Source organism: Sceloporus occidentalis, unplaced genomic scaffold (genome assembly GCF_023333645.1).
Source record: "Sceloporus occidentalis isolate IW3139 unplaced genomic scaffold, rSceOcc1.0.p SCAF_1, whole genome shotgun sequence".
Classification (NCBI taxonomy): domain Eukaryota; kingdom Metazoa; phylum Chordata; class Lepidosauria; order Squamata; family Phrynosomatidae; genus Sceloporus; species Sceloporus occidentalis.
Window position 1 is genome coordinate 307,917,468 of NW_028316981.1, and position 24,935 is coordinate 307,942,402.

General features: G+C 42.7%; 1 protein-coding gene across 1 annotated transcript in view; it reads left to right on the plus strand.

The window, feature by feature from the left end:
* SKOR2 (SKI family transcriptional corepressor 2) overlaps nucleotides 1-8,874 on the plus strand; it is a 99,201-nt gene extending 90,327 nt beyond the window's left edge. Inside the window, exons 9-10 of the mRNA XM_089513523.1 lie at nucleotides 1,271-1,336; nucleotides 8,760-8,874. Coding sequence (XP_089369649.1) covers nucleotides 1,271-1,333 — 63 coding nt within the window. The 3' untranslated portion in view covers nucleotides 1,334-1,336; nucleotides 8,760-8,874. The remainder of the gene's footprint in view (nucleotides 1-1,270; nucleotides 1,337-8,759) is intronic.
* The last annotated feature ends 16,061 nt before the right edge of the window (nucleotides 8,875-24,935 follow it).

Sequence of the window (24,935 nt, forward strand, 5' to 3'; positions counted from 1 at the left end):
AATCACATACCTTTGGGATATTCTGAGGGTGCAAAGGGATGGTTAAAGAACTGGAATGTTCTTTCTCTAACATCAGTCTCCCAATGCCCTCTTCTGCCTCTCTCTCATTACTACACCCTTCAGCATCCCAGCAAGGAAGGCAGTTTAAAGCTTGCCACTGAAATAATGCCCAATCAATAGCTTTCATTTTCAGCTTTTTGTCCGCCAGCCGTGTGGATTTGTTAAAGATTCTTTTTATGACTTCCTGAACAACTGACTTCCCTGGCTTCCCCAGTAATTGGGAAATTGGCAAGACAGTCTTTCTTCTCTCTTGCATTTCCCTTGCCACAGGAAATTATGTTCTCGAACAAAGTGGGCTACAGAGAGCAGATGTGGGAACTACTTGTTGGAAGAAATGTGCGAGTAAGATTCTGGCTGAGATCTTACATTGTGTTTTAATAGTTTAAAACTACAGGCATGCAGTTATATGATGGTGGCAGTACAGCGTCTTTCTTCTGAATACCAACATTGTGTGAACCAACTGCATACCTACACAGTGTTTCTGCTTACGGTCTGATTGTGCAATAGGTGAAGCACAATGGCAGTTCCTGCAATCCCAGTGAACAAAGTTCTGCATTTAAGGCATTGATAAATAGTTGCATACTGTCCAAGGATATGCAACTGTATGGCTGAAATCCTGAAGGTTAGTTCCAATTAGAGTTGACCCCCTGAGTGAATTACCGAGTGGTGGGTCAACACATAGGTAAATCTTGTTGATTTGTTGATCCTACTCTACAGTAGGTGGGATTAACAATAAGCTTTTAGGGAAGTTAAATGTCTGCGCTTGTGGAATTCTGAATTGTTGTTGCTAACGGTCTTCAAGTTGACTTTGACCCATGACGATCCTATGAATGACAGATCTCCAAGTCACCCTAGACCTTCTTTGGAGGTCTTTAAATAGAGGCTGGATGGCCATCAGTTGGCATGCTTTGATTGTGTATTCCTGCATAGCTGAATGGGGACAGATTGGGTAGCCCTTGGGGGTCTCTTCCAGCTCATGGATTCTGTGATTATTGTAAAGTTCTCATGAAAATCCAGAGAGGATTCAGTGGCTTATTGACAAGAAACCACCAGCTGCCACTCCTGTCAGAAAGTGACAGCCTTTTCATGGGAGCAAAAAGACTTGCGTAACTTACAGGGTTCCTGTAAGAGTTACTAAGGAAACCACATTTCCTTTATTAGTGGTTCTATCTTTGATATCACAGCTTCACCTGATGGCTTTCTCTTGCAGATTCCCTATGCAGCAAGCTTGATCAGGAAAGAAAAGCTTGGAGCCCATCTCAGCAAAAGCTAAAAGGTGAGCTAGTGTGAATGGACAATAAACTCACTTGTCACTGCTGCTTGATGTGCAATGGGTGTTAAATTCACTAAACAAATTTAGTTAAGATTTTGGGGAGAATCTACACGGTAGAAAGAAACAGTGCAGTTTGACACCACTTTAATTGTCATGCCTCCATTCTACAGAAGCCTAGGATTTGTAGTTTTGTGAGACACCAATACTCTTTGGCAGAGGAGGTTAAAGATCTTGTAAAACTACAACTGCCAGGATTCCATAGGATGGAGCTACAACACTGAAAGTGGTGTCAAACTGTTATTATTTCTTTGGTGTAGATGCATCCTCAGTGAAGGATGACCTGAACTTTTAACAAAGAAAACTATATAATCTAGCAATTCTGTATGTGTCTAAATAATGTAGTGTAAAGGGCTATCCCAAAACCACCTTCAAACATTCACAGCATACTTGCCTGTTTATTTAAGGCAAGCATCTGCTGTGCAGGGTGGGGGGAGAAAAAGTTTGAAAAAGTTAATATTTAGTCTATTACTCCTGTCAGAATCCACCACTCAGTACAGCATGGTGCTCTAGTTTAGTAAAGTTGGGGAATTCTAGTTCAGAAAGCAACTTTTTCAAGCTTTTAAGAGGGTGAGTGGCAGGAGCAGTGGCAGTACAAAGTGGAACACCACCTATCAACCACTGCAATGGAGCGATTTATGAGCCTAAATCCAATTGATACTCCCAAGAAGAGTAGAGCCACTGAATCAAGTGGATTTATCCATGTGTTGACTCACCATTTGACAATTAATAGACTGGGTCTACTCCAACTGGGTTTCATCTGGCCTTGATTAGACAGATAAAAGGATGGATGCATGTAACCAGGACCAGCCCAAGAGATCTTGCTGCCTCAAATGGCATCCCCTTGTCAAGTCCACTCAAGACCAACCAAGTTATTTCATCACATAAGGCAAAAAGAGAGAGAAAAGTCCCTTCCTATTCCTGGCAGTTAACAAAATACAATAATAACAAAACATTATCTGCCCTTTTGTAATATGCTGGAAGCAGCTATCTCATTCTGCTAATGGTAAGGCAGAACAAATTTTATGCTCTGATTCAGGAGGGCTTTTCTTATGTCATAAAGCAGAGGTGGGCAAAGTGGGACCCTGGGGCAAAATGCAGCCATCCAAGGCCCCTCCAAAATCCACAAACCACCTTTTTGGGAAGCAAAGAAAGGGGAATTGCCCTTTCTGAAAGTATCCAAAAGCAGCAGTTTACCTTTTAAATTGGTCGGAGGAATCTGAAATGTGATGTGTATTCCTTTTTAATATCAAAAATACAAAAATTTGCTTTACATGGGGGATCTGTTGCAGACACACATCCTTGCGTAAAGTGAATTCCGTGCTTGCTCAAGTCCCATTTAGATGATTGGGGTGCGCTTCTGCGTGCAGCATGACATGCACCCCATGGACATGTGCACCATTAATCTAAATGGGGCTTCTCGTCCACGTGACCTCAAGTCCGAGTATGGGAAGCCCATGTATGGGGCAGGCAGACTGTAAACACTGTTCAAGGCTATACACAGGCTGGCATCTTGTTACCACACTAGGTGGACCACACCAGGTGACACTCTAAAGGGGGTGGCACTATGTCTCTTCAAACACCTACCTTTTGGCTGTGGGATTCATCTGCTTCCTTTTAATATTCTTTAAGAGATAGTGGGAGTGGGGTGAAGCTCAGTGGGAGGAGAAAGGAAATTCCCCAGAATTTTTTGAAATTCAAATTTCAAAATTTCAAAATTTAATTTTTTTAAAAAAATAATTTTTGAAAATTTTTTTTATTCTTTTATTTTTTTCTTTAAAATCATCACATTTTAACCAAATCTTCACTATGTATATGTAAATATATTTAGGGCGTGTGTATGATATTGTAATTTTAAAGTATAATTTTAATTCTGCTAGTTGTTTATGTCACAACTATTAGCATTACATTCAGTGCTATATGGGAATTACAATTTATGAGTAATATTAGTGCAAAAAAGCATTACTAAAGATTCTGTATGGTGTGAAATGGGAGGAGGTCAATGGGGGGGTGACACCACAAGTTACCGCACTGGGTGACACCAACCCTAGTGATTCCGTTGAGCCTTACCACACGGAGGGTTTTGCAGCTCTGTTCTGACGCGACTGTGGGTCCAACCATGCGGATTCACGCTGAAACGTGATGTATTATCTCACGTGATTGCTTTCTATGGGGGACTTGTTCTAAGGTGCTTCCACAGTCAATCCAAAATGACTCCTCATTTTGGTGAATTTGGTAACAAATAAATTCACAAAAATTGCTTCTAAGCTCACTTTGATTTCACTCCAAATTGGTCTGGTGTGGAATGCAACTTTGCTTCCGTCCTGGTACACACACACCTCAAACCTCCAAGGTCCCACATTTCCCATGATGCAATTTTGCCCTGTTTGCTTCCAGTGCTCGGAAGGGTAGATTTAGATGTAGATGACAGGGGCGAAGGGAATGAAACGGAGGGTAGATTTAGATCTAGATGACAGGAACAATTCATGTGAGGGTTGCATTCACGTGAAAGTGGAATCAGGAAGTGGCCCCCTTCTTCACCCCAGAAGCATAAAAGGTCTCGATGCGTTCAGAACCCTACTGAGCATGCACAAAGGTGCCAATTCGAATTGTTGAATCCCAATAGTATGTACCGGTGTGGTAATTCAAAGTGCTCTTGCTCTGCTTTGACTCAGGAATCAGCACAAATTCGTTCTTTGTGTGTGCTAATACATCACGTGAATTGTCTTGGATTCAAAGTGACCCTGCTTCCCCCTTGCTATGCAAGGGCTCCAGATTGGAGTTCCAGTTTCATGTGTGATAAGGCCCACTGTTGTTCGCTAGTCCCAAGTAAAGTAAACCTGTTCAATCAATTGTTGAATGGTTAGTCAATATGTAGGTAAATCCCAGTAATTCAATTGGTCTACTCTCATCAGGACTAATAATAGGACTAAAGTCTAAGCATGGACTTCTAGACACTTCCTTGGCTTTTTTCTTTGAGCTTTTCGACATTTTTATCTGGCCTCTAAAGGGTCTCTGGGGCAGTCAGTTGGCCTGCAGAACCTCCACAGTTGCTCACCCCTATCCAAAAAGAACAGAAGGCCCCAGCATCCACAAGTCTCCTTGAGTCCCATTCTGGGACAAAGATACAATATAAATAAAACAAATAAATAATAAGCAAATAAGTCAAATATGAAGGTTGAAGAAAAGAACCTGGTGCTTAGGCATGCATAGAGTGTAAACAGCACTGGGGACACATTTCTCATGCTGTGTTTTTTCTCTTGACATGTCAATGGAGAATTTTTATGTAAAGCAAACTGCAGTGCTATTCTGAAATTAGTGTTCACTTAAATGATTAACCAAAGTAGCCAAGCAGAGAAACACATGGGGTTTTTTTAGCTGTAGTTTTTAGAAGCAGTTTCCGGTTCTCTGTAAGCCCCAGCCAAAAAGACAAAGCAGCTTTGGAGGCCAGTGTGACTCTTCTGTGAGCCACAAATCAGTAAATCTGGGATTCTTGGCTTTATAGATACTGCTGCAAGGGCCAGACCTACTGTAAACAGAGCATGAAATGTTATTTCTTCTTTGTGGTGTCTGTGATTCACATATATAGGTTATTCTGTACCTGAGTAGAGCCATTCAGAAACTCCTAGAGCTAAGCAGAAAGTGTTGGTTGGAGCCTTGTGCACTTAGGGTTGCCATATCCCGCCGGGGGGCGGGACAATCCTGGTTTGGGAGGGGCCAACCCGGTCCCGGTCCGGTTTGGCGCCCAAACCGGGACAGCCCCGCCCACCGCGGCCACCTCAGGCCCCGCGGCGGCTCCAAGGCCTTGCTGAGGCCTGGGAAGGCTCTCCGCGGTTGGAGCTCCAGCCGCGGAGACGCTCCCTCCCGGGCCCCAGCGAGGCCTTCGAGGCGGCTCCGCGGTCGGAGCTCCGACCGCGGGGTCCTCCAAGGCCTCCGCAAGGCCAGGGAGGAGGAGGAGGCCGCTTCCCACCGCGGCGATCGCCGCGATGAGGAGCGGCCCCTGCCTCTTTCCTGGCCTGGGAGCCTGCTGAGGCTTCCTCCCAGACCGGGAGGAGGAGCAGGCCGCTTCCCCTTGCGGCGATCGCCGCGATGAGGAGCAGCCTCCGCCTCTTTCCCGGCCTGGGAGCCGGCCTAGGCTCCCTCCCAGGCCGGGAGGAGGAGGAGGAGGACAAGGTTTAAAAATCTAGGACTTTTTTTTTTTAATTTCCTAGCCAGGAAATTAAAAAAAAAAATGTCCTACATTTTCAAACCTTGTCCTACATTTGTCCCGGTTTCGAGGTCCTCCATTATGGCAACCCTATGTGCACTCCCCTCCATACTTGCCTGGAGCAGTCCTTAGGTTCCCCCCCCCCATCTACCATAGTTCAGCAACAAATTGGGGAACTTCTAGTTTTATAACACTGAGGTCAAGTCCATTATGGGGGGGGGATCCAACCACTCTTGGGCAGCCACTCTGACAAACATCAGTTTGTTGCTTCTTATTCAGAAGGTGCAATCCTCAACTCTTCACTGCACTTCTGTTCCGCCCGAGCCAGAATGCCTTCCTGTTATAAGAGGGGAATGTGGATTCCTAGAAGGTTATAAGAAGGGAATGTGGATTCCTAGGAGGAATCATAGATGTTTATCACACTATGCTCTTAAAGAGCTACTATTCCACTTTGACTCCTCTAGCTGCCTCCTGTTGCACTGTGGGATTTGCAGTTTTAAGGAGGGGTATTTAGAATTCTCAAGCAGAGAACTTCTCTGCCTGAGAATTCTAAATACCCCTCCTTAAAACTGCCAATCCCAGAATGCAACAGGAGGCAGCTAGAGGAGTCAAAGTGGAATAGTAGCACTTTAAGAGTATAGTGTGATAAACAGAGACAACAGGGCCATCCAGTCCAACTCCCAGCCATGCAGGAATACACACTCATATAACTGTTGCCCAAGCTGGCTGGGACTTCTGAGAGTTGAAGTCTAGAGGACCAAAGTTTAGAAAACACTACTCTGTATTCTCAGGGCATGTAGAAGCCATCATTGCAGTGGCAAGAAAACCAACTATGCATAGGTTTTGTCTCAGTAAGTAAAGACATTTATTTTCTTTCCTAGATACCTAGACTCTTGTTCATACAGTCAGCCCTCCTCATAGGCAGACTTGCCTTCCACGGCTTTGAGCTTATGCGGAAGGCAAGCCCCATTAGAAGTAATGAGACGCATATCTGCGCCATGCACCCTGTGTGTTGCCATGCACACATGCCTAATTCTTTCCTATGGGGCTTGAGCATACACTATTTTTCCCATACATGGGTGAGTCCAGAACAGGGAGGACTGTACAAGTGGTCCATGTTTTGGAAATTGTAACATATCTCTCTCAAAACAACAACTGTTTGGTCTCCATTAAGATTTGTTTGATGGCAATTATGCCACACACCTCACCTTCAGAGGCCACCATTTGGTCCATCTATAGCTAGTCCAGACTGAGCTCATGGGCAAGGCCTTTGAACCTTTGACAACATGTGCCATCCATCTTCTCTCCCAAAAAACAATATTCTAGGTAACTATAACATGTGTTTAGTGAGCTGGACGCCCTGCAGTCAGATCTACCTTTCCTCCAATTCAGTAAAGACAAAGTTATTCACCATCCAGATTTCTCCTTTCTATCCAAAGACATTACATCATTTCACATCTCCCAAGATGCTGCATTGCCAGTGTTCTTTTCATGCTCACCAAAAGATGAAGAACACATGTGTCACACACTGGATATGCAGAGGGCCTTGGCTTTTTATTTGGAGAAGACTAAATGGAGTGAGGATTAACTTTCAGTCCTCACTCCACCTTGTTGTATATTATGGGGATCTGCAGAAAGGTCTTCCAATTTCATCTCCATGGGTTGTGACACTATCCTATCATCTAGATAAAAAGATCCTGCCACAACCATTCAGGAAGCACTCAGCTAGATCACTCTCAGTCTACTGCCTTTCCCCACAATGTGTCTGCAACATTTGCAAAGCAGCAACTTGGGCAGAACCACTGACATCTGTCAAGCACTGTTTTGTAAATGTGACAGTAAGGCAGGATGCTTCCTGTGGTACTGCTGTTCTTTCTTCTGTTTGCAACTAACATTGCTCCTCCTCTGATAGCATGCTGGACACAATTTGTATGAGTCACAGAGGCCAGGTTCTTTGAATGGTCATCTATGAACTCACACAACATGCTCTCTTCCCCTTGGCATATGTTTAATACTAATACTAATACTACTACTACTACTAATAATAATAATATCCCTTTATGTTTATCTTGGCTTCTCTGCAGTGTACAGGAGTGTGTGTGTGTGTGTGTGTGTGTGTGTGTGTGTGTGTTATTCCACATTTTCTCATGGGGAGGGATGGAGCTCCTGCCAAAACACTCTGCTTAGCTCTAGAGGTTTCCAAATGGCTCTGCACAGGTGCAGGATAACTCATATGTGTACATTCACAGATGCCCATTCAAAGTACCTCAAGTTACAGGTAGGCTTCATGTTCTTTTAAAAGAAATTAATTGATCACTCATTTGTCTTATCCCTTAACAGGTCATTGCCTGTAACTGCTACCGCAGTCCAGAAAGATAATTCAACAGGTTACTTGTTACTAACGAGTTACCACTACTACTACTCCTCCTATGTCATTTGAAAATTTCTCATTCCCCCAAATGGCCAATTCACATATTGCACTTTGGAAATTCTGGGAAAATGCAAAAGAAGTTACAAATAAAAATCTTTCCTAGCTGTAGTACTAGGCAACCTCTGATTTGACCCTTCCTCATTCCTTTCCCTTTTTGTTGCTCAGACTGAGTAACACACACACCCAATAATGAGTGAGAGGTTAAAAACATGTTCCAGTTCCATTGAAAAGTAGCAGATTACAGCTATGGCCTTGACAGAAGAAAGCTCATTGCTGCAAAAAGTAACTAGTTGCCAAAGTAACTCTTAAGAAAAGTTCTCTCTCTGACCAGCCACCCCAGGCGATAGATGCTGGAAGCAGGCAGTGATGATGCTGGTACGTTGGGGACATTGCTGTGGGTTTAGGTTGTCTTACCTAAGCTAATCCACTTTTCTCAGGAACAGTAAAGGAAGCTGCCCTTGTTGGGAATGAAGTGCAGCCACATCTGCAGTAAAGGCTATGACAAGGCTGGAAATTGCACAGCCTTCCAAATGTTGTTGGACTGGAACTCCCAGCAGCCCCCACCCGTGGACATGCAGTCCAAATATGAATGCAATTACACTTGAGTTAGACTGCAGCTGAAGTGTCTTCCGAAACAATATAATTTAATTTATTTGCTAAGATGTATATAGCCTTATCCAATTAGTGGGCTCAGAGTTGGTAATGTTTTCTTTTCTTTCTCCTTACACTAGGTGCATCGGAAGGTCTTGTAAAATACCACCCATCACTCTGAATTCAGACTTACCTAAAGACTGAAAATGGAAGGGCTTTGGGTATTAAAACAAAAAAACGAAAAAGGAACAAACAAACAAAAGCTTCATGGACAACCCATGTAAATTAGAATGTAGCAGCCATTTATTAATTTTTAAAAAAAAAAACAAAAAAGGGACGAACGGAACAAATTCAAGAATGCTTGTCTTGGATCTTTTTGGTGGTACCAAAGTTTGGTTTGGTGTTTTTAGAAGGACTCCTGAACTTGATAGAAACTGTGAAAAGGCTTTTGACCTGGTTGTGTGGATACGCCCATGCAAAGAACTCCCTGGCACTTCCCAGTCCTATGCCATGAAAAGCATTTTATAGTTATGCTGTTTCGCTTTTGAAGAGTGATTCATTTCTGGAAAGGAATGTGATTCAGAAAAGAAAAGAAAAAACATGGGCGAGATTACATCAAGATGTACTGATGGAAGAGCATTAGCCATATCCAGGGCTTTCTAAAAGCAAACTGGAAACTTCAAGGATCCCCATATGCGCACTCCACCCCATGCCAATCCCAGCTCCTCACCCTTTCCCAGACTCTGCCCATTCTTCTCCTGGTATTTTGCCTGCTGTATGAATGAAGATTGTACTCTTCTGGAAATATTTTACAATTTATTATTGAGTGTAATTAAAAAAAATATAACCACTGAGATTTAAAAAAGGTATTTAACTCTGTTGTAGTTTCTTTAACATTCATGTGGATAAAAAGAAGTCTATAATAAAAACAAAAAACTATATGATGTAATAGTTGGTGCTTTCCTGCCATTCAGTTGTTGCGTGTATTTGCCTAACCTGTCTCCTTGGATGGGAGGAAACTGTGTTGATTATACTTCTGACTGAAATATAGGATGGAAAAAAGTGCAGCCCTAGGGCTTCATGTGTCTCCCTAAGACTATTTGTCTGTCCCTCACCTCCTTCATGCTCCCCATGCTGCTCTTTCTCTGTGCCAAAAGGGGAATTGCAAATCCTTGAAGCCCCCCAGAGAGGCAATTTACCTTATATACAGGCTGAAGGGCCCTTCCCCTACACTGTTTAACATAGAAACATCCCTCCCTCTGTTTCTTTCACACACATGCACACTCATACACACAGAGTGCTTCCACTCTGACTAGTCATGGTGACCCAGTATCCATACCCAAATTCCTTCTGAGTATACATGGGGAAGAGCTAAAAGTACCCTAAATATCTTTCTCCCCACTCATAATGTTCACAATTAAGCATAGATCAGTGCTCTAATAGATCAATGCTCTAATGCAGCCCACAAATCAGCTATTCCAAAGAAACGTATGTGTGGAGTTGATCACATTAGGTAGAGGATGTCACTGTCCTGTCCATATCTCATCCTTCCCACCTGATCGCGGGAAGGACTTTCACACTTGTCCCGGCAGGGAAGCACGAGCGAGAATGACGACACAAATCACTTTCACACTGCAGCTGACAGAAAAGAGCTTTCATCCATCAGCTGAAAGCATTTTCAGCCATCATTTTCAGTCTTTCATATTAACAGATTAACTCATTAATACTGTTAGGAAATGTAGTTCTTTCTTGAGGGTTGTTTGAAACTCAGGAAAGTAAGCAAGATTGTTTAATCTTACTAGCAAAGTTCACACAGCGGAATATGAGGCAAGCAGGAAAACTCAACTAGCTCCACTCCTCTCCTAGCCACATGTCCCCAAAAAAAACACACAGTCACTTGGTTAAAAGTGAAAAAAGAAATAAGTTTATTTACAAAATCATGTGTATGAAGAGATACACAGGTCTAGCTTCATGTTGCAAGAAAAATGAGGTAGAAAAAGTAGTCTGCATGCATCTCAGGAAGGATGCTGCCCCAGCATCCTTTCAGCTCCGGACACACGCATGCAGATGAGTAGGTAAGCAAATTTAGTACTAATGGCGACTCATCCTTGCTTTCTTCTTCTTGGGAACAAAAGGTTAGGTGTCCTCCTGGGTAAACAGGAAATGAGGAGGGGCAATGAGTAGGAGTTGTTAGTGGGCAATAAATACCATAGACATGCATTACTAGAAGGTCTCAGCATGCGAAGTTGCTATATCCCAACAAATACCATGATAACTGAAAGCACTTTTCAGCCAGCTGCAGTATGAAAGTGATTTGCGCTATCACTTTCACTCGGGTCATGGACTGGATGAGGATCGAGAAGCAATCCCATCCCTATCCCTTCCCCCTTGTGATAATCTCCTTAGGCAGTTGTGTACTGGACACATTCTACACCCAGTGCAAATCATTTTTTAAACACCCCCCCCAACAAAACAGGGAGGGGGAGTGTTTAAAAATTAAAGAATCTGTTCCCGCTGCCACTGCCACTCATCTCTTTGGGGGGCTGTGGCACCCCAAAGAAAGCAGAAGCAGTAGCGGGGGGGGGCAGGGCTGAATCCTCCACATTCCTGCCTCCACCATCACTTGTTTCCTTGGGAGGCTGTGATGTCCCAAAGAGACAAGCAGTGGCAGTGGTGGGGAGGTGGAGGGCTGAGTCTTCCACATTCCTGCTGCTGCCATTGCTGAAGAAGTGAGAAGTAGCAGACTCAGTCCTTCACTCCCGCTCCCCACTGCCACTCATCTCTCCAGGTTGCCACAGCCCTCCACGGAAACAATGGCATTAAGACTGGTGGCAGTGACAACTGAGTCCTCCAGGTTGCCACAGCCCTCCACGGAAACAATGGCATTAAGACTGGTGGCAGTGACAACTGAGCCACCACTGCTCACTTCTTAAAGGGAAGTAGGGTGGTGAAAGTCTAAGTTTGAGGGAAAGTTTATAATTGTGCTTGGAAAAGGACCGGCAGCCAGTGGAGCTGTTGCCACAAGGAAATTGTGTATTCCCTGTAGCCAGCTCCAGATAACATTGGAGATTATCAGACGGAGGATAAGGATGGGATCAAAGTGGATTGATCCTGTCCTTATCCCATCCCAATCGCAAAATCAGGAGAAAGATGATCACACCCCGTATGCTTATCCCGTTTTTCTCCCGTCTGTGAAATATAATGGTCTTGTCATTTGGTATTAACAGGATTTTCCTTGTGGCAACACTTCACTGGCTGCCAGTCTCTTTCCAAGCACAATTATTATGTTTCTCTTAATCGCACCAATAGAACGGGAGCAATCTGCTTTGCTCCCATCCTTATCCTCCATATGATAATCTCCATTGTCACTGCAGCTTTTTGGACCAAATGAAGTTTCTGAACATTCTCCAATGGCAACTCCACATTGTTGTTGTCAACTGCCTTTGAGCTGATCCCAACTCATAGCAACCTTGTGGATGAAATATCTCCATGATCCCCTATCTTCCATTGCTTTGCTCAGTTCCTGCAAACTCATGCCCGTGTCCTCCCTGATTGAGTCTACCCATCTGGGGTGCGGTCTTCCTCTCTTTCTACATCACTCCACCTTCCCTAGCTTTATCGTGTGTTCTAGTGATTCATACTCTCTCATTATGTGGCCAAAGTATGACAGCCTGAATTTGATCAGCTTGGCTTCCAAGGAAAGCACATTATCCAAATGGAATATATCCAAGGCATGTGGCTAGGTCAGACATCTCAAGGATCATCTGCCAAGGCCTCCAGAGCATCTCAGCTATTGTTCCACCATTGGCTATAGCCAGATGCTTCCCCAATCCACCTCCACTACCCACTGATTGTCTGTGGAGTGGGACTATTGCAGTAAAACCATGAGTACTGGAATGGTAAAAGAAGAAATGTAAGATAGTTCTTCCTGTTGAACTCTTATGCTATGCTCAGTGATGTAGATCTCAGTCAGTGTGTGGCATAACACTCTGGGCTTGATTGTTGTTGTGTGCCTTCAAATCATTTTTGCCTATTAGTTTCCAGGCACAGTACAAGGTGTTGGTTATAACCTTTAAAGCCCTACATGGCTTGGGTCCAACCTATTTGAGGGATCGCCTGCTTCCATATAATCCGCCCCGCACCCTCAGGTCCTCTGGGAGGAATCTATTGCAGCCTTTAAAAACCAGACTAACTGCTACCTCCCAGAGGGCCTTCTCTGCAATTGCTCCCAAACTATGGAACGGTCTGCCAGACGAGAGCCATCAAATTGTCAGCTTAGACAGCCTTAAAAAAAGCTGTCAAGATGGATCTCTTCCGGCAGGCCTTTCCTGAATAAAAGTGCCCAGCCACAGAATAACTGCCCACCACATCATGTATCAACCCACCGCTCTGTCCTCGCTGTATTTTATTGTGTTTTTAATAGATGTTTTAATTGTAATTTGTTTAATACTGTTTTAAAGGGGGGAATTTGGGACATAAATTTGTAAATGTGGATTTTAACATGTTGTAGCCGCTTTGATTGTCTTGTCACAGAAAAGCGGGATATAAATAAAAGTTTTATTTCTTTTATTATTTATTTCCAACTGATGGCATCCCTAAGGCAAATCTATTGCCTTTAATGCAATTCTAGAAGACTTCAGTCAGACACACAGTGGCTATGGAACCATGGCCTTTCAAAGTCACTGTATTTACAGATATACATTATTATGTTCCGGCCACATGGAACCCTGGAAGAGTTGTGTTGGACCTTTTCACCTTTGGTTAGGTATTCTTAAAGTCTTTAGGTGAAACCCAGTGAGTCATTTAATAGCTATCCAAAGCAATGAGATCATCGAGTCCAATTTTTCGTCTGCTTATTTTTTTTAAAAAAAATCTTGATGACTATGGCATTCTTATCTTATCTTTGTACCGAGGATTAAATCCAAGAAGGAGTAAATTATGAAATCTGGGAAACTGGGAGTTTCCTTCAAATATAATCATTCAATGGGAAGAAAGGGCAAGCCCTAATGAATTCCCCACCTTTCCCTTTTTGGTGACAAGGTACATAGCAGCTATGGGTTTTTTGTACATTTATTAACCACCACACTCAATTTCGGCTTATCTTTTGAGGAAGATAGTACCGGCGTGTTTCAGCCCACTTCTTTAAAAGTAAGGATTCATATCCACAACAGTATAAAGTACCAAATGATGGGAAATGTAAGAAAAGAAGCTGATGAAGACATGAAATTATGACATGCTGACGTCTCTGCTTCTAAATACTGCTGCAGCAGCAACTAGTACTAGAAGAGCATACATGCAGAATTAAGACTGCAGGGTGAGTTTTGTTGCTTTTAATACAAAGTGTTGTATTATATATAAAATACATGGTAAAAGAAACTTGAACTGCAAAAAGGGTGAACAATCCAAAAGGTTAAGGGGCTTTACTCATACAGGTCAGAAGCAAAAGCAAGTGACAGCCCTAAAATCCTGTGATATGGAAAACCAGCATGACTACAACATAGACATGTTCCTCTTCCATTCAGAGCCTCCCACAGAGGAGCCCATGGAAAGATACTCTATAGTCGCAAGGTAAGCCTGTTCTTCCTCTTGTTCTACCTAAGTCTGTGTTATTGTTTTCCAAATCCAATCCAGGAGCCTGACACCAGATCTGGCTAATTGAACATGGTTATTGGGGCCACAGGGTTGCAAATTCTGAACCTTTGAAGAAAATTCTGCTAGTGGTTCTTAGCAATCGTAGCAACTCAACTAATGAGTTAATTGCATGCAAAAATAAAGCGACTTTCTCCTGCTGCGATACAGTTGCTTACGGGATGCAATTGAGAATGATCGCATGACAAATGTGACTGATGACACTGGGCGAATGCATCCCGGCTACATCCAGCCTCTCAGCCATGCTCAGCCAGCCGATTTGCAAACATGGGAAGCTCCTGTTTTTGAAAAGTGGCAGGCTAAGAGTGACTGGGAGTCGGGATGCAGCCAGGATGCATTCACCCAGCAGCATTTTTAATGTGATAATTTTTGATTGCATCCTGTAAGTGACTGTATCGTGGCAGGGGTAGTACCCCACTCTCTTCCATGCCAGCATTCTCTGAAGATGCCAGCCACAGCTACTGACAACAAATCAGGAATAAACTCTTCTAGAACACAACCTCATAGCCTGAAAAACCCATAAAAAACTATGGATGCCAGCCATGAAAGCCTTTAACTTCACAGACTTGAAGGCAAACAACATACATACTCTAAAGGTGCCAGATCCTGTCTGATCTTGGAAGCTAAGCAGGGTCAGGCCTGGTTAGTAGTTGGATGGGAGACCAACAATTAATACCAGGTAGGCTATATTTCAGAGGAAGGGGGTGGCAAAACCTCCTCTGAGTATTCCTTGTCTAAGAAAGCCTATAAAATCCAGGAGGTCACCCTAAGTTGACAGGCAACTTAAAGGCACACAGAGAGAGAACAAAGTGCAGTGGCAATGTCAAACCCCCTCTGAAAAAACTTGCAAAGAAAATCCCATGATAGGTTCACCTTAGGATTGCCATATGTTGGAAATGACTTAACAGCACAACACAACAAGAAACCAAAGCCCTAGATCAGATCCTAGGGTTCTTGTATTCATGTTACCTCCTGCCACTTCACCCTATAATGTTCCCACATCTGCTGCACTCCTTCAGTCTGGCCAGCTTGTTCCTGATTGAATCCACTGCACTAATGCCACTCACTGGTGATCTAGAAAAAGTGTCACCCAACATTCAAATGTGGGCCGGATTTCTACCCATGTATCAGACATCATTGCTGATTTTCAAAATTAGGATTTTAACAACCCCCCCGAACCCCCCCCCCATCCCCCTAGGACTAGAAATCTCAGAATCTACTCAGAATTCCCTGCCTAGTTGTTCCTCAACTTTGATCTTCCAGCTGTTTCAGACTTCAGCTTCCAGAATCCCTGATCAGTGGCCAAGGTAGCTGAGGCTTCTTGGGGCTGACATCCAAAATACCTGGAGAACCAGAATTTGGAAACCATTGCCCTAGCCACAGACCATGCTGGCTGAGAGTTTATGGACGTTATAGTCCAAAAAGCCAGTATTTTCCCAAGCTCTGTTCATTTTACTTGGCTATGGAAAGAATACACACACACACACACACACCCTCCTGCAGTCTCTGCTCTCTTTTCTTCTTCCTATGCGTAACTTATGGCTAATGGATTCACACACACACACACCCCACTACCAATAAATCCATTTTAACTTAAGGTTGTCACTGGAAAGAGAATAGAATTTAAAGTGCCCCATCCATAACGGGAGGCACAAACTCTCCAGTCTCTAGCCGGGGGACATGCTGTAGACAGTTGATTAACATATTTATTAAAGGTGTGCGCTATCAGGATATGCGTCCTGTAATTCCACACCTCATTTATAATCTAGAATAAGGGGCAACCGGGGTCAGTGCATAAATGCCACGAGGAAACCACTATATTAACGTGCAAGTGACAAACGGAAAATGCCTTGGGATGAATTTATGAGGAAGGAAGGCCTTTAAATCCCAGGGCTTTAAAGGAGGCTCAGAATTCAACCAGGCTCTGAAATTATTTGCTATAATGTTTAACGGGAGTTTTGTGGTCACGTGTATGTATATATATATATATATATATATATATATATATATATTCCTGATAAGTAAACACATTCATTTTATATCATGGGCTTTTCCGTCAGAAAAAGATAATGGCATTGTAAAGCATGGTGGTGCCTTTGCTGTCACAATTGGATGCCCCTTGGCCAAAGCCTGGACTGAATGGGAATAAGAGCATTATAACAAAGAGAAGAAAAGAAGTGTACTCAGAGCCTGAGAAAGTTATTTTTTGACTATAGCTGCAAAAATCCACCCGCCAGTATGACCAGTGGCCATAACAGCTGGGGGATTTTGGGAGTCCAAAAAAAAGTAACTTTCCAACTGTTGGGCCCCAGAGTTTGGGAAATATATCTTTTCCCCAGAATCTCATAGTCAGTTGCTAAGCTAGTTCTACAAAAGCATTTGCCATAATAAATTGTGTTACTGTTTACGGCACTCCATGTTTCTCAAACCCAAAAACATTTCACAGATTAAAACTGGGACATGTGTCCAAGCAACTTCAGAGTGGGGTCAGGGTGCCAAAAGTTTTCAATGAGGAAGAACACACAAGCTAGGGAAGACTACAGTAGTTTGCTTTTGCCTGAGCCTACTGGGAAGCACCTTTCCTCTGCTGCTCTGCTGCACTAATGGAGTGCTCACTCCTTTTGCACTTTGAACTCTGTTTGCAGTAAATGAAGTAAATTGAGGAGAAAGGGATTATGTGGCAGGATGAGAAAGAAACTGGGATTATTTAAAAGCATCTGAAAAAGTGGGATCACATGGGATTAATTGAGACTGTCCTGGGCAAATTTGGACATAACCTTTTTATTGTCTTCAGAACTTGGGTCACTAACAACGGATCATATCAATGTCCTTTATATTTTTAAAGTGGATTATGTTCCATTTTTGTTTTCCAGCATGCCAATCCCTACAGAGAATGAACACCACAGATCACTTTTACCCAAAGATTCAGGTACTTTGCTCTGCAAAACTCTGATTTTTATAGTATAGTACAGTGAGTTTTCTAGTAAGCATTATTGTCAGTAGTTAGTCAAACCCACTCATGAAAAGCACTTGGGAGACATAATTGTCATTGAAATCTCTCTCCTTATCTGGGTCCATGTAAAAAATAAATAAATAGATCATTTACTAAAATCTTTAAAATTGTTTAAAATAAATATAAAAGTACAGCATACTGCATCCCAAGATCTTTATGTCACAACTGCTTAAGACTGAAGGCCCATTTTTGCCTTCAGGCAAAAAGAGAGCAGAGAGGGGACCAAACAAGCTTCTCTAAGGAGATTATCAGACAGGGGACAGGAGCGAATCCTGCCCTTTCTGTTATGTAAAGCACTGTGACAGTGACCGCACAAAAGACGTTCACACATTCAAGCTGATCCTGTCATTAAACTGTCAGTGAAGTGGACTTGCATTAACATGCTCTTCTATTAATACAAAATGAAGGGCAAGGATAGGACAATCCCACTTCCATGATGGGACAATGACAGGATAAGCGCCACGTCATGTGAAAATCTTTCATGCAATCGTGGTCAGTTGCAGTTTAGTGATGGGATACTTACGGGATAAGTGAGACGCTGTATGAAAATCTTTTCGTAATCACGCTATAAGGATGGGACAAGGATGGGATATCCCCCATCTGATAATCTCCAATGAGAAGGATTTCCACATTACAGGAGCAGCCACCAAGAAGTCTCTCAACTGAACACATGACTGCAGTGGGATAGAGAGAAAGTCTTACCCCAAAGATCTTAAACCAGTCTCTATGAACTCCAGATATTTGTATCAATAGTAATAGTGTTAAACTTTTAGGGGATACACTTTCCATGTCTTGATCAAAAATTCTAGGGGAGGGTTTTTTGAAGGAGAAAAATGACTCCAGCTTTCTACCGTTTTCTATAGTTTTATTTTGTTGGTTGTAATGACTAAGGGCCCTTTCACACTACATAATTATAGGCGTATGGTTCCACGTTAACTGCCATGGCTGTATCCTATGGAATGTTGGTGTTCATAATTTGCCACATCATGTCTTTTTTGGGGGGTGGGGCAAAAAATTCATATTTCAAGTATTGATAATTATAACAGCTGAAGACCATCAGATGTTAATGTAAGATTCCTCTCTAGTTGGGAGTGCTAAATCATGAGATTTCAGTCTCCCCAGCCTCCATAGCTACAGAGGATGAGGCTTAGGGGAGGTGATAACCCAGAATCTGTGGATTGGAAATATAGGTATGTCACACCTGTATGTCAAAGGTATGGTGCTGGTTTATCAATACTTTCTCATATATCTCTCTCACCTTAGGCTCTTCCTGGCAAACCTATGAGATTGTCATGCTCTCTCTCTGTGGAAGCATCTTTTTGTTGACCATGATGATCATCGCCCTACAAAGAATTCGAAACAAGCACATAATCCATTTTCAGAGGTAAAGTCTTTATGCAGAATCTGGGGCTGGATCTCTGCATTCAGTGGCATCACTAGAGTTGGCATCACCAGGTGTGGTAACTCATAGTGTCACACCCCCATTGACTTCCTACCTTACCACACCATTCAGAATCCTTAGTAATTATTTTATAGTAATGTTGTTCATAAATTGTAAAAAGGTAAAGGTAAAAGTAGTCCCTTGACATGAATGTCTACTCATAACTGACTGTAGGGAGCAATGCTCATCTCTGTTACTAAGCCAAGGGAGCCAGCATTGACCAAAGATCACTTTGGTGATCATGTGGCCAGCATAATTGCACCAAACGCTGTTACCTTCCCACTGAGAAATGATACCTACAGTATTTATCTACTTGCATTTGCATGCGTTTGAACTGCTAGGTTGGCAGAAGGAGGGACTAAGTGATAGGAGCTCACCCCATCATGCAGCATCCGGGCCTCGAATTGCAAACCTTCCGATCTTCCAATTGTCAGAATTAGTGTCTTAACCACTAAACCAAATTGCAATTCCGGTTTATCACTGGATGTAATGGCAACAGTTGTGACATACATAACTAGCAAAATTAAAATTATACCTTTAAATTACAAGATCATACACACAGCCTAAATGTATTTACATGTATATAGTTTCATGAGTAGAAGCCAGGCAAGGACATATATATGCCATTGGTATGTGAGGATGTCATATCAAATTACCACACGCAGGACTTTAGGAATCACATCTGGTTGACATCCTCGCACACCAATGGCATACAGTATATATGTCTTTGCCTGGCTTCCACTCCACCAAATGCATCTGAGGAAGTAGACTGAAGTCTACGAAAGCTCAGGCTGCCAATTTCTTTCTTTCAGTTAGTCTTAAAGGTGCTACAAGATCTCTCTACATATTGATTCTACAGACTAACACAGCTATATCTTTGAATGGTTTCATGATGTTGAAGGGAACTTTTTTGTTAAGATGTGATGTTTTTAAATAAAATGTTTTTAAAAATAATTTTTAATTAATTTTATTAATTAATTTTAGTTTTTTTTTTTATAAAAAATTAAGAACCCAAGGCCTCTTCTCTCTCTTCCCACTGAGCCTCCCTCCACTCACACCATCTCTTCCTCTGAGCTCCAATGTTTTAAAGACACGCAGACGAACACCACAGCCAGCTTCTTCCAAAAGGCAGATGTTTGGGGAGCAGTGGTGTCTCCCCCTTTAGGGTGTCACCTGGTGTGGCCTGAACCTCCTGCATCCACCATCTGCATTCATGCTTCCATAGAAACAACAAGTTCTGTGTCCTTGCCCTGTCCTTTTCCGTTCTTACAGTGCATTCGTGAGAAGATTTTCACATGACATCGCTCTTATCCAGACATTATCTCATCTGGAAAGCGCAACTGACTGCAATCGCGTGGAAAACTTTCAAACAATATCGCAGAGATTCCGTCATTGTCCCATCATTGAAGCAGCATTGCCTGGCATTTTGTATTAATGGGGATTTGCATTAATGCAATGCCACTTCAATGACGGGACAATAGCACTGCGATCTGAAAGACTTTCGTGGGATTGCAGTCAAATATGGGCTAAAGACACAGGAGTGATCCCAGCCCCATGTGATAATCTCCCCTGAGTCTCTCCAGTTCCAGAGCCTGAAATAATCATTGTTTTGGAATGCAGCTCCCAGAACCTCTTGGCCAGCAGATTCTGGCAGGTGTACCTCAAAAGAGACACTCTCCCATCCTCTCCTGCCTTACACAGTTACAGCATTTTGATGCTGCTTCAGTTGTCATGGCTCCATCCTATTTGCAGATTACTGTGGTGCTTAGAATTCACAGCTAGAGAGCTCTAGTACTGTAGTTGGGGGCAAGGGTGACAGAGCTCTCAAGCAGAAAAATTTTAGGAAATTAACAAACTGCAAATCCAAAGATTCTGTAGGATAGAGTTATAGCACTTAAAGTGTTATCAAATGGATGTAACTGGATAGTGCAGTAACATTCTTAGGCTACATCTGCACTGCAGAATGAATGCAGTTTGATACCATTTTAACTGCCATGATTCAGTGCTGCGGAATTCTGGCAATTGTAGCTTTGTGAGATATTTAGCCTTCTGTCAGAGAGATCTGGTGCTACACAAATTACACACCCCAGGATTCCATAGATGGAGCTATGGCAGTTAAAGCAGTATCAAACTGCATTAATTCTGCAGTATGGCAGCAGCTAGAGTCTGACACTGGAGTGATGACTTAGGTCTGACCCAGATGTCAGCCTATTCATTTTGCAATGTCTTAATCTTTTATTGTTCATGTTTCAGCCAGGGTAGACCAATCACTTCCACCACAGATCTCCCCGCAGAAGATATCACCACAAAGCACAATGAAGGAGGAATAGCCTTTACAGCCCAGATTATGGGCCCAGCATGTGTCACACATGTATCAGACAAAGAACAATCACCCTTTGCTGTTCCTGCAGCTGAAGGGAAGCCTAACAGCAATACGATGCTTCCTTTTTCACTGGCATCTTTCATGACACCATCTCCAGAACAATGCTGGCTCCAAGATTTCTTCAAACCCTATCAATAGCAATAGTCATTTTAAAAGACAAGGGCTAATATGTAATGTCTATGGAAATTTGTATGTCTTAAATTTTTGTGTAGTTTTTAAGGTTCAATAAAATATATTTTAAGATGATTTTAAAAAAAGACAAGGGGTAAGATTCAACATTGGGGTTGCATACGGCAAATCACAGCATGTGGGGTTACGTATTGACATACCCTCCAACTGTCCCAATTTGGATGGAACAGTCCTAATTAATCCTCTGTTGTCCCACTTTTCCAGCTGCTTTTAAAATTTTCCAGGGGTAAAAGCTGGGTCCTTTTCACATTGAACGTGGGCTCTGAGATTACATCCCATTGCTGTTGAGCAGCATGTGTGGAAGATATCTACAAGCAAGTCTCTTTCTCCTCCTCCCAGTTTCTTTCTCTTCCTCCCACTTCCCCTTCCCCATTGTTCTCAACTTTCTTCAATTGCTACCCTGTTTCCCCCAAAATAAGACACACCCATAAAATAAGCCATAGCAGGATTTCTAAGCATTTCCACAATACAAGCCATGCCCCAAAAATAAGACATAGTGATAGGCCCGGTGTGGAACAGAAGGGGGCAGGGAGGTAGCAGAAAGATTAGGGCCAATGGTTCTAAAGGAAATGGAGTGGCAAGAAATTCAGGATGGAATTCTGGGTTTGGAGAGTTATAGTTAAGAAGACAACTTAACTATACAGTGGGACCTTGTAATCCGCTGGGGTATGGTTCCAGGATCCCCCGTGAATAGCAAAATCCGTGGATGCTTGAATCCCATTAAATACAATGGCAGAGCAAAATGGTGTCCCTTATATAAAATGGAAAATCAAGGTTTGCTATCAGCAATTCATACTTTTTTGAATATTTTCAAGCCATGGATAAAAATTCCGTGTATAAGGAGGGTTGACTGTATTTGAATAATTGTAGATTGTTGTGTCATACTTAATAAAAATAAGACATCCCCTGAAAATAAGCCATGGTGTGTCTTTTTGAGGAAAAATAAATATAAGGCAGTGTCTTATTTTTGGGGAAACATGGTACAAGCTGAGTTCAAAGTGTAAAAGTAGTTTGCACTCTATTAACTCAGTCATGGGGAGGGGGAGCTTTCCGACTTCAATTCATTAGCACAAAAGTTATTAGAATCTAGAACACAAGTTACTCACAGTTCAGCTGCTCACACAAGAGGTGACAGGTTTTGCTCTACTCCAAAGCAATTTGTGACCCTCCAAATATCTGTGGACTATAACTCCCATCACCTTTCAGCAGCATAGCTAATGACAAGGGATTAGAGGAGCTGCAGTGCAGCAACATCTGTAGAACCAGATGTTTCCCCCACCTGTCAGAGGCTTTCACAATTTTATTTTTGTTTTACATAAACACTGCTATCTTACACAACTTTTTAAAAATGGTTTACTGCTTTATTTGTTAGTTTATTATACATTTGTAATCATATTGTTGGTTTTTTGAAGGTTGTGCGAAGTACTTTAGGTATGTTTACAGAAAAAAATATAATAAATATTTTAAATAAAAATAAAGCATCTGATGTGTTGAAGCTACAATAGTCATCTCAGCCAGGTCTGAATGAAGGCATACGTTAACTGGGCTGCAAACCAAGAAACCGCAGTCTTGGGGTAAGAGTTTGTAAAAGTAACATCTTTGTGCTACAATTTCGAGAGACCCCTGCCATCATGACCAGTGGGTGAGATTCTGGATGGAGGTCCTGGGAGTTGTAGTCCTAAGAAGTAACATTTCCAAATTCTGCTCAGGAGCTAGGTCCCATTAGTGTTTTACAAGTCTACTTTTAAAATTATAGGTACCGTATTTTCCGGCGTATAAGACGTCCCCCAACTTTTCCAGTTAAAATATAGAGTTTGGGATATACTCGCCGTATAAGACTACCTCTCTTCCAATGCACACCAAATAAAAATTTAAAAAATCAGATTTGATTTCAATATGGTAATTTAAATTCAAATGCTTATGACATGCAGGTACTTAGCAGGAAAACTTGTTGTATGCAAAGCCTGCTTGAATTGGTCAGCTCTCCATGCCTGCCGAGCCCTCCCTATCTCCAAGATTTTATTCTACCATACTTGTACAGCGCCTCCCTTCCTGCTTTCATATGGTCACCACATATGGAAGGGATGCGGCCGCGGCCATTTTGAGCTCCCCTCACCATATACAGCAACCGTAGATTCTCCAGTCCAGCTCGGAAGTTTCAGCACCTGCCCTAGAAGACGACATCCGGCGTATAAGACGACCCCCGACTTTTGAGAAGATTTTCCTGGGTTAAAAAGTAGTCTTATATGCCAGAAAATACAGCATGTTTCCATTTTTACAGCACAGTATTTTGTTTCTGTCAGTTCATAAAAAATGTTCTCCCTTTTCTGTATTTACATCTCATATGTATAAAAAGCCAGTTTGAGTGCTGGACTCGGGCAGCATCTGCACTGCAGAAATAATCCAGGCTGACCCCACTTTAACTGCCATGACTCAATATGGAATTCTGGGAACTGCAGTTTTGTAAGACATTTAGCCTTCTCTGTCAGAGAACTCTGGTGCCAGAACAAACTATAATTCCCAGAAGTCCATAGCATTAAACGATAGTAGTTAAAGTGGTGTCAACCTGGATTATTTCTGCAGTACAGATGCAGCCTAGTGCTCCAGGAGACCAGGGTTCAAATCCACAGTCATCTGTGTAAAGAAACCCAATGAGTGACCTTGAACAAGCCAGCTTCTCTCACAGCTTTTCCACACTGCAGAAATAAAGTAATTTGACAGCTCTGTTTAAATATTTGAAGGGATGTCATATTGAGGAGGGAGCAAGCTTGTTTTCTGCTGCTCCAGAGACTAGGACCCGGAGCAATGGATGGAAGCTGCAGGAAAAGAGATTCCACCTCAACATTAGGAGGAACTTCCCGACAGTAAGGGCTGTTCGACAGTGGAACACACTTCCTTGGGGTGTAGTGGAGTCTCCCTCCTTGGAGGTCTTCAAACGGAGGCTGGATGGCCATCTGTTGGGGATGCTTTGATTTGGATTTCCTGCATGGCAGGGGGTTGGACTGGATGGCCCCTGTGGTCTCTTCCAACTCTATGATTCTATGATTCTAAGACACCACTTTAATTGTCATGGATCCATCCTGTCAAATCCTGGGATTTGTAGTTTGGTGAAGTATTCAGCCTCGTCTGTCAGCGAGCTCTGATGCCTCACCAGACTACAAATCCCATTATTCTGTAGGATAAAATCATGACAGTTAAAGTAGTGTCAGTGTGGATAAACCCTCAGCCTCAGAGGACGGCAATGGCAAACCTCCTCTGAATAAATCTTGCCCCTAAACCCTTGGCATAAAAAAGGGATAGGGTCGCCATAAGATAGACTTGACCTAAAGGCATATAGCAACAAGTATTTTAATAGATTAGGGTTCTTTTTCAAATGATCTGTAACAGTAATAAATATTATAATATGTATAACCATGTTATAACATTATGGTGCTTTGGCTGTTTTAATCTATGGCGGTTTACAGACCGCCTCTTTGGGGCGGCCTGTACTTGCCCCTTTGCCCGATGGATCGGGGCCTCAGCTGCCACAGCAGCAGCCCTGAGGCCCCGATCCACTGCTTTTCCAGGCCGCAGGGAACTGGCAAAAGACCACTTCCCCGCAGCCTGGAAAGGGCTGTCCTTGGGGCTTGAAGCCCCAAAGA